The sequence below is a fragment of the Benincasa hispida genome, chromosome 5 (genome assembly GCF_027475165.1).
Source record: "Benincasa hispida cultivar pf3 chromosome 5, pf3_genome.v1.1, whole genome shotgun sequence".
Classification (NCBI taxonomy): Eukaryota; Viridiplantae; Streptophyta; class Magnoliopsida; order Cucurbitales; family Cucurbitaceae; genus Benincasa; species Benincasa hispida.
The window spans coordinates 23,343,188-23,354,482 of NC_143482.1; the positions used below are offsets into that span (position 1 = coordinate 23,343,188).

General features: G+C 29.9%; 1 protein-coding gene across 1 annotated transcript; it reads right to left on the minus strand.

The window, feature by feature from the left end:
• Positions 1-3,076: 3,076 nt before the first annotated feature.
• On the minus strand, positions 3,077-10,397 carry LOC120078388 (2-alkenal reductase (NADP(+)-dependent)-like). Its single transcript, XM_039032653.2, has 5 exons — positions 10,125-10,397; positions 8,196-8,373; positions 6,493-6,659; positions 6,121-6,203; positions 3,077-3,725 (listed from the first exon to the last, which is right to left on the minus strand). The coding sequence occupies exons 1-5, from the start codon at positions 10,353-10,355 to the stop codon at positions 3,344-3,346; spliced, it is 1,041 nt and encodes a 346-aa protein (XP_038888581.1). The 5' UTR covers positions 10,356-10,397; the 3' UTR covers positions 3,077-3,343.
• Positions 10,398-11,295: the final 898 nt, after the last annotated feature.

Sequence of the window (11,295 nt, forward strand, 5' to 3'; positions counted from 1 at the left end):
CCCGCTGAGGCCTGTCACGTGTAAGCTGATAGTTCTGTAGGTCACCTCCATTTGAGCTTTCTTCACCAAAAGCTCCTTCATCAATCAAAGTACTCTGCAGTTGAGGCTGTCTACCATCAGAACTGGATGACTGATCACTAGAATCAACTGAACTAACTGATGGTTGTGCTTTAGAATCAATTATAACCTCTGCCTCAACTTGATCAACTGTGTGCTGTTTCTGCTGTTCTTTGACACGAAATGGCATCTCTGTTTCATTAAAGGTCATATCTCTGCTGATAATGCATTTATTTCTGCCCTCTTCCAAGCACCAAAGTTTATATCCTTTAACACTCTGAGGATAGCCAATAAACATACATTTTAGTGCCCTCTTATTCAACTTCCCTTCCTTAACATGAGCATAAGCTGAACATCCAAACACTCTGAGATGATCCAAGCTTGGAGCTTTTCCTGTCCATATCTCCTGAGGAGTCTTTAGGCCTAAAGCGGAAGACGGATTCCTATTAATAAGATAACAAGCTGTTTGAGCAGATTCCCCTCAAAATTTCAAGGGTAATGAAGCATTTGTCAAGAGACATCTTGTAAGCTCCATAATTGTTCTGTTGAACCTCTTAGCTAAACCATTCTACTGTGGAGTGTACATAACAGTGAAATGCCTCGTAATTCCCTCAGATTTGCAAAATTTTTCAAATTTTTTATTCAGAAATTCTAAACCATTGTCTGTCCTCAGATATTTTACCTTCCTACCTGTCTGGTTCTCAACCTACTTTTTCCATTCAAGAAATTTCCCAAAAGCTTCATCCTTCTATTTTAGTGGATACATCCACACCTTTCTTGAAAAATCATCAATGATTGACATAAAGTATCTCGAACCTCCCATAGAAGGTACGTTTGTAGGACCCCACAAATCTAAATGAATATAATCTAAAATTCCTTTAGTAGAATGCTTCCCTTTCCCAAACTTCACTCTGGTAGACTTTCCCATTATGCAATGTTCACAAAATGGGAGTTCAATGTCTTTAACTCCTCCAAGGAAACCTTGTTGTGAAAGAGCTTGCAGATATCTTTCACTCACATGAGCCAATCTGTTATGCCATAACATAGATTTATTTGTTTCTTTCCCAGATGCAATAGCAGCACTACCTGAAACTGCAGTACCTTCCAACACATAAAGACCATTCCTTAAGGTCCCCTTCAGCTTAACCAAAGAACCTTTGATAACCTTCAGAACTCCATTCTTAGATTTATAAGAATAACCTGCTCTATCTAATTTGCCCAGAAAAATTAGATTTCGTTTGAGTTCTGGAACATACCTTACATTTGTAAGAATTCTGATCATACTATCATGTGATGTAATTCGAACTGACCCAATTCCTTTTACATCACAAGTACCATTATCACCAAGCAGAACTGATTCCCATCATTTTCCTGAAAGTCAATCAAGAAATCCCGATTAGGAGTCATGTGAAACGTGCATCCTGAATCCATGATCCAAGCATTTTGAATGTCCCTGCTGGACACCATCAAAACCTCTGCTGAATCATACCCATCAGAAATGTTTGCTGCACTAGAATCCCCTGTATGTTTGCTACTTGATGCTTCCTTGCTCTTATTCAAAGGGCAATTCTTTCTAAAGTGTCCTTCTTTAAGACATAGGAAACACTTTTTGCTTTTCCCCTTTGATTTCGACCTAGATCTCGACTCTTTTCCTTTTCCGTTCTTTTTCTCATTTCTGCCTCTGGCCATGAGTAACTCTCCATCCTTGCGTTCCTTTTTAATCTCGAGATTTCTCGTTCTCAAGGCATCCAACACTATATCCATGGACAATGAATCCCATCCATATTTAATAGCTGCCTTAACTTCTCGATACGATTCTGGCAAAGAATTCAGAAGAATAACTGCTTGATTTTCATCCGACATCTTCTCACTAATGTTATTGAGATCAACTATAATCTTCTAAAATTCATCTAGGTTCTCTTCTAAGCCTTTACTTGAGTCCATCTTATATCCCAGAATTTTTCCTTTAGATATAATTTATTTGGCAAGGACTTAGTCAAATAAAGACTTTCCAATTTCTTCCACAACTCCGCTGTAGTAGTGGCCTCATCTACTAGCCTAAGCACTCCATCTGACAGATACAAAATTATTGTTGAATAGGCCATCTCATCCATATCCTTTTTTCAGCTTCTGTAATTGTTGGTGGAAGGTTATCTTCTCTAAGATTTTGGCTACCTTTTGTTGTAACAGAATAGCCTTAATCTTTTTCCTCCATAACCCGAAATCACCTTTCCCATCAAATTTAACAACTTCGAACCGTGTAGACATCGAAGCCATCCGTCAAATTAATTCCAACAAAAAAACCTGAACAAAGAATATGTCAGCACACACTACCGCACAACCTCTTTGGATCAACTGGAGCTCTGATACCACTTGAGAGAGTTTTTGAACCTAACTTAGATGACCAAACAGACGCAAACAATCAACAGAAATAAATCGAAAGCTGTAAAGAACACCAAGATATATAGTGGTTCGACCAGTTTGATCTACATCCACTTTGAGAATCAGCTTGAATTAATTTATTAATGAACATTAAAGGAATTTACAAATTACAGAAAATCAACGAAATCACCAATTTGTAATTTCAATATCAACTGATACCGAGAGAGACCCACACACAACGTCACCTCTGAAAACTGAGAACAACCCACTGCTAAACAGCCCAAAATAGTGTGCTACCCGCCTCTGACCGGCGGACCACCAAAACTAGATCTGCAAGCAAACCCACGCGCTAAACCGGATCTAATAGACTGCTGCTCCCACCGTCCAGCCAAGCGGCTCTTCGACCGGCAGCTGCACTTCCACGAAGCCGACACCCACAATCTTGCCGGACACCCACGCCACCGCCGCGGACGCTCGCTCACGTCAGAACTCGTCACCCATAGACAACGGTGGACGGATTGCTTCAGACGGCTTTCGACTCTCCCTTTCAGATGGCTACAGATCTATCTTCAAGTCCAAGTCGGCTGCTTCTCTCAATTTTCTCTTCAGCTAATAAGATAAAACGAAAATGCCCTAATTTTGGAGAAGATAGGGATAATTATAAGTTTGCCATTGCTCAATAATTACAATAATACCATTGGGCCTTTAAATTTTCAAAAAACCCAATAAAAAACCACTTAAAAAACTTGTTATTTTCTACCTTGCATAACTCATTAATCAACAAATTTTAGCTCCTCTAAAGAGGTTGACATGGATTTGCATGCAAGGGTTTACAATGACAATACACACCAAACATGAAAGCAAAATGTTTTGCAATGAAGAAGTTTCTGAACTCAAATTATATTCATGATTCAGCCGCCACAGCAACGACTTGCTTCCCGACATTGCGGCCAGAGAAGAGGCCGACGAGAGCGGCAGGGCCAGCATCGAGGCCGTCAGCTATGTCCTCGACATAAGTAAGCCTTTGGGCTCGAATGAGAGGCAAAACAGCGTCCAAAAACTCAGAATAGCGATGGTAGTAATCAAAAACCTCAAAGCCTTGGACACGAAGTCGCTGCAAAATAATGTTTAGTAAGTTGTGTACTCCCTCTGGCTTCTCAAGATTGTACTGTGATATCATTCCACAAGCTGCAATTCTTCCATGGGCTCTCATGTTCCCCAGAACTGCATCCAGCATTTTCCCTCCAACATTTTCAAAGTATATATCAATGCCTTTTGGGAAGTATCTGCCCCATCCCATCATACAAACTTTCTACATTAGGGTTTTTCAGTTTAAGAAATGAAGAATTGCAAATGATAGTAACTACAACCTAGTCTGGTAACTCTTTAATTTTTTGTTTTCGGTTTTTTAAAATCAAGATTATAAGGCTTTGTTGGATAATCATTTGATTTTTTTGTTTTTTACTTTTTAAATTAAATCTATAAATACTAGTTCCACCTCTAAATTTATTAATTTGTTATCTACTTTTTACCAATAGTTTAATAAACTAAGTCAAGCTTTTAAGAACATGTTTTTGTTTTTGGAATTTGAAAATTAAGCTTATTTTCTCTTTATTTCTTAAATGATTTGCATCTTTTTTACATACAATTGTTGAATTATATAAGTCAAATGCCAAAAACAAATATAAATTTTTAAAAGCTATATTTTTAGTTTTCGAACTTTGGCTTGGTTGTTTAAACTGTTGGTAAAAGGTATATAACAAAAGAAGGAATTTAGAAGTGGAAGTAGTATCTATAGACTTAATTTTAAAAACAAAAAATAAAAAACTAAATTCTGGTTTGGTAAGCATTTTGTTTTTAGTTTTTTTTTTTTAAATTAATCCTATGTATACTATTTCTACTTCCAAATTTCTTATTTTGTTATCTACTTTTTACCAATGATTTTAAAAACTAAACCAAATTTTGAAAACTAAAAAAGTAGTTATTCAAGAATAGTTTTTGTTTTTGAAATTTAACTAAGAACTCAACTATTGCATTTAAGAAAAATGTAAATCAATGTAAAAAAATTGGAAGGAAATAAGTTAAATTTCTAAAAAAAAATAAAAAACGAAATGATTACTAAATCGGACCAAATAATTATCAAATTGAACCTATTTTAAAATTTAAGAATTAAATAGAAACTAGAACTAAAAAATTATTTTTCACCGAGAATAATTATTTCCCCCAAAATCATTCGAAACAAGACTAAAAACAAAACGTTTAAAACAATATCACAAAATAATTGCATCCTTGTCATTGGATGGGATGCCCACTGAAACAAACGTTTAAAACACAGCTGTCTTCTTTGTACCAATAGGTCAAGTTTTTTAAATATAGGAGAGGTACCTAATAATAAACAATAAAATTATTAATGGACATTAAATGTAAACCACAAAAAAAAAAAAAAAAACAAAAAAAACAAAAAAAGAAGGGAGTGTGACTAGAAATATTAATTATTAAAACTGATTCTGATACCATCATTTCATAAATCTTTTTAGAACAAAATAATCAAAAAATACAAGGATAATTTTTTTAGTTAGAAAATCACTTACAATCACATAACAAAAATCACTTCAAATTACTTTGCAATTGATTGAAGATTTCCAAACTCATTCTCTCATAATTACCAACATCACTCCCGTTCATGTTCTAAAGACATGTTCGAGAGTGACAGTTGAGGTAATGATTTGATAACAAAAGATTTAAGAACAATTAATTTCGTAAATAGATTCTTGAATAATCATGTTTATGTTTGGTTTCAAATTTTTAAAAGTGATTTTTGAATTATTATATTCGATTTTAAAAATAATTTAAATTTACTGAATTTTACTAAAAATGGTATTTTGTATTTATAAATTTATTTAACTAAATAATTATAATACATATCTATTTTTATTAATATAATTTTTCTTTTCGCTTTTTGTTAAATCTAGTCTTTATACTTGTTTAAAAAAAACTATATATTTAGTTATTCAAAGTTAATCCATATCCAATTCAATTAAATAATAATAATAATTTTCATAAACAAATACTATGTGAATATAGTTTCACAATTTAGGATAAAGACTAACTTTTTTTAAAAGAAAAAATAATAAACTAATTACTTAACAATTAATTTTAAGATTTATTGAAATTACATAGATAAAAATTTAATATTAAAAAATATATTAACTAATAGGGAACAAAAACTCAAATTACATCAATCGATGTGATATTTTAACTCTTTGGAAAATTATTTGGGGGACGAGAGGACTTTAAATGCAAAAGACTTTTAAAGCCCGTGATGGTCCAACCACATCAAAAATTTGTTTTATTTGGTTATACTACGATGATTGTATTATGATGGTCCAACCACATAAATGTTTAAGTTGATTCACACTAACAATGATTTTTTAATTTTTGAAAAGTCAATTTTATTTTCGTCAAATATAATTATTTTAGAAGAAAGTGATTTTGATAATAGCAAAAGTGATTTTAGCTATTCAAAATCTAAAATCACTCTTGAACACACTTTAATTAGTAGTTTACATCCAATCCTAATCTAAAAGAAATCCAATTTTTTATAACACATTGAGATCTAATAAAGATGGATTTACATTATAGAGATCATCACAATGAATGAAAGATAAGAAAAGTAAAAACCTTTTCAATGCAGCATTCAAATCAGATTCTTGCTTGTAGTTGAAAGCCTCATCAAATCCCAACTTGTTTTTTAGGAGATCAATCTACACACAACACATCAAATATAAGTAAATATTAAACAAAATGGATATATCCAAAAAATATGGCCAATTTGCAAAAGCTACCCCAATTTTTCAATGCTAAAAATTGAAGTCTAAACTTATTTTAGGGTGCAATTTTTATAGTTATTAAACTTGAAAATTTGTATAAATTTGAAGACTTAATCGTAATAATTTAAAGTTTGAGGGTATAATAACAACTGTACCAAAATACTTTAAGGGTGGTTTTAACAATTTATCCGAACAATAATAAACAAAAATATTGAAGTGGGACCTTTTGTTGAGTACCAGCAGCACCAACAACATAGCAACCTAATAACTTAGCAAATTGGCCAACAAGCTGACCAACAGCACCCGAAGCAGCTGAAATAAACACATATTCTCCTTTTTTGGGACAACACACATCATAGAATCCAAAATATGCAGTCATACCTGCCATACCTGATACAAAAATAGATTACTTTAAAATTACTATTTTGATCTTTGTAATAAATATTTCACACTAATTTAACTAAGAAGCATAGACAAACGGACATAGATACAACACGACATAACGATTGCCATTTCTTTAAAATTAGGACATGAACACATTACGAATACACTCTTTTTTGTATTATGTGTTTTTAGAATATATGTAGATTGACTTGCACACTACTAAAAAGATATAAAATGTAAAGTTAATTAACATTTTTAGGTTTTTTACTTCATCTTTTTATGTTTCTATTTTTTTTTTAATATTTGGTTATAAAATAGGGTTTTTCTTTTTGCTTTGTTATCTTTATTGATTTGATTTTTAGCTTCCTTTTTCCTTTGTTATCTTTGTTTAACATATAATTGACTTGGGCTTGCTAAAGTTAAAAAAAATAAAAAATAAAAAATAAAATAAGACAGTTGTATCCCTATAGGTCTAAAATTCAAATAATAAAAAAAAGAAATAGGACAAAAAAATTGAGTATTAGTTAGAGCATGCGTAGATTCAAACACTCCTCTTAAAATGGAGTGTTTGTGCTTCATAATTCTTTTGTAGTTTGGATTTGATTTTCTTATATTCAAATCGTTACATTTTCAAAAAAAATCTTAAATTCGGTCTTTCGGAGTTATCTTTTAAGGATTGTTTGTTTCGTAGGCATTCTAGATTCTTTTAGAGTGAGTATTTGGATTACCGTATTTGTTTTACGGTATTGTAAGATGTCTCGACATCTGAAGATTCGGATGCCCTCCTTAAACATGAGTTTTCTAGATTTCTGAGTTGAGGGCATCCCCATTTTACATCTTTGTCCTTCCTTTTTATTTTATTTTACATATATATATATATTAATCTTCATTTACATTTATTAAAATAAATATTGTCAATTATATATATGATATATTTTTAGTTATATAGTAATTCTTATTATTTTTTAACAATATATTCAGATTTAAATTTAAATTAATATTTATTTCATAAAAAATCTTAAATTATGATATATTATTTTGTTGAGAAAAATAACATATAAAAAAATATAAATTATATTAAAAATCAAATAGATAAAAACAAATATGTTATATAAGTTCAAATTATATCAAATTAATAAATAGTTGTAAGGACATTCTTGGAACATCGTAAATTTAAAATATTCCCGAGTAAAAATGCTATGAAACAAACACAGTTATCAAGATATTCCCAAATATCTACAAAAATATTTCTGTAAAACAAACATGGCAATCTAAAGATGTCGGATATGAATAATTCTTAATATCTATAATTCAAACATCAAGATTTCAGTTATCTACCTTCCTAAAAAACAAACCCAAAAAAAAAAAAAAAAATCATGAAGAAAAAGCAAACATGTAAATTTATTTTCAAAATTTATAAAGAATATACTAATTATACAAACTACTTGATAACTTCTTTTAAAAAAAATTACTAATTACAATAATTATCCCAAACCAAAAGCAAATAATATGAGAACAATATAAAAGATTCAGGGTAAGTACCAAGAATTCCAGTGTAATATGAAAGTGGGACATCAGAATGGTGAATTTTGAAGAGCTTTTGTGGGTCTTCAATTACACTATATTCTTCCCAACCAGTTACTCCCCAAACCAAATCACCTTCTTTCAAATTTGGATCACCTGATTCCAATACCTTTGCTACTCCATACCCAAATATCACCTATCTCAGTAATGTCAAAATTATTAAAAATATTTTCATATATAGCAAAACGTTATAGTCTATCTATCATGAACACTGAAAGACTATTATCAATGTCTATCAATGATATTTTATTTTATTTGTAAATATTTTTGTTTATTTTACTATATTTGAAAACAACTCAAATAGTGAACTCTAATGTCCTCAACTTCGGTGGTAATATTTTTTTTTTCTTTTTGTTATATTATAAATTTAATCCCTACAAAAATTAGAATTTAGTCCCTATAATTTATAATTAAAGTATTTTAGTCCATGATTAATTTGTATATAGTCTCTACGGCGTATCCATCATAAATCGTCCGTATTGTTAGGGACTATTTATTAGGGGCTTACTAAACTTTAGAGATTATTTACGGGGTTTTATCAAAACATTAGGACTAATTCTAACTTTTAAACTTATGGAGACTAATTTCTAATTTCCTCTTAACTATAAGGACCAAATTTAGTAATTTCGTATTTCTTTTTTCAACTGAGGTTTTTTCTTTTAAATTTTAAATTTTAAAGCTCAAGTTAGATTAGGTTGAGAAGTTAAAAGATTTATTTAGACACATTGGAGAAAAATAAATGAATTAACCAACGTCCAATGAGTTGAAAGATGTGTTTACTTTAACATTTCAAATTTTGAAAAAAAAATGATTATTTTAAATAAAATGGGAGTATTTGGCAACCACTTAAAATAATTTTTGAAAAAAGTTATAAATTTAAGAAATACATTAATTTAAAATAACCACTTGAAATCAGCTTTTAAAAAAATAAATTTGAGTGATTAATAGTTAAACTTTTCCAAATTTGTATATATAATTCTTAAAATTTTCAAAACTCTCTCAAAAGTTATGACAACTTGCAATTAAGGATGTTCATGAGTTGAGTTGGGTTGAAAAACTTTTTAGACCCAACTCAATTGTTCGGATGGTAAATTTTTTCAACCCAACCCAACCATGAATCGGGTCATTTATTTAAAATTTGTTCTGAAAAGAAGCAAAACGTAAATATGTAATAATCTAATTGAATTATTTTCATATGTTAAATTAAGATTTACTACTCAATTTTAATTTATATAGTGAAAATTTTCTTTTTAAAGTGCAAAGAAATTATTTTGTTGAAGAATAAATTATTCAAAAAATATTTGAATTAAATAAAATTAAAATTAATATATATATATATATATATATATATATATATATATATATATATAAATAGTTGTGTTATAAGTAATAAAAAATATATTTTAAAGTTAATAATAAATTCGGGTTAGTTCGATTTAGTTCATGGGTTTGGTTGGTTTGAGTTATATTAGGTGAACTCATGAACAAATCAAACCCATAAAATTTTCATTTATATGAACCCAACTGGGGAGACCATCACCATCAACTTTGATGACAATTAGAATCATACTTTATAATAATTTGATATTAATAAAAATATTTTGTGGTATATATAATAAATAGAATAAATTTGTATATAAAAGCACTTTTAAGAAAAGAGTATGTATTTTTTATTTTAAGCAAATTATTTCAAGAATATATAAATGAAAATGATTTTACAAAAAAACATTTTTTTTTTCAAATTAATCCAAACGGACCATAGAAAATTGTAGAAAATTAATTAACTCATCAACTTAATCTAAGTTGGACTATAGAAACCAAATTTAAATGAGAGGAAAAAAAAAAGGTAAAAAGTAAATAAACGTAGATGCAGAAGATAATATTTACCGAAGCTGGAGTGTAAAAATCAATGGGGAAGTAAAGATCGGTTTTGGTCATGAGAATTCGCATGTACGGATCACAAGATAAGCAGAGATTCTTCACCAAAACTCCTTTCCCAGAAGATTCTGGAAGCTTCAAGCAAATGGTGGAAGTCGTCACTTCAAAATCCGATTCCTTTGCAATTCCGGTGACGGAATCCTTTAAAATCACCTGTTTGTTACTCACCGTCTCTCCCATTGTTACCTCTCCAAATCAAAACCAAACTGACCATCACCCGCATTATATATAAAGTTTCTGACAACCTTTCCACACTTTATTATGTCATTGCTTTTATCATTCATCTTTAAAGTTTAAAAGAACTTTATTTTAATCTCTAAACTTTTACAAAATATTTATTTTGGTCTCTACTATTAAGATTATGTTAACATTTTAAAGATAAATGTGTTGAACAAGATGAATGTAAAGTCAAATATCAACAACCAACATATTAAAATAGTGAATGACCAAAAATCTTAGACGCAAAATTACTTTTGAGATCACCTATAGAAAATCGTTTTACCACTGAATTCAAAATTGAAACCCTAGATTCTTTAGCATGACTAACTTATTTGGTAGCCTAGTCATCCAAAAATAAAAGCTATATGACCATTATGTTTAAGAGTAAACATAATCTTAATAGTATGAACCAAAATAAGCACTTTTTAAAAGTTCAGGGACTAAAATGGGCGTTTTTAAAAATTTAGAGATCAAAATAGAATAATATTCAAAGTTCAGGGACCAAAATAGGATTTAAACCTTTTTTTTTCTTTAAAGAATTCCTAAAAATTATCTACTTTTTTGAGTTAAGGCCACGTTTACCAAACCATAATGAAATTTGGTGTAATCAGAATTAGATTTCATTAAGAGATCAATAGTAATAGGCCTGAATCGCAAATATACTTGAATTGCTTTTGATCGTGTTTATGTAGAATTATAAATCTGTCATATTTTACTCTTATCATTACCATTACTATTTGACTCTAATGGTGATGATAACACTAACTATAACAATAAATGTAACGATAAATGTGGCAAATTCATAATTTTCATATTGTTATAGTAACAATGTAATAGTAACGATAACGTTAGTAAATGTAGTGGGTCCCACATAATTTTCAATCGCAATCAGATTGAGCAC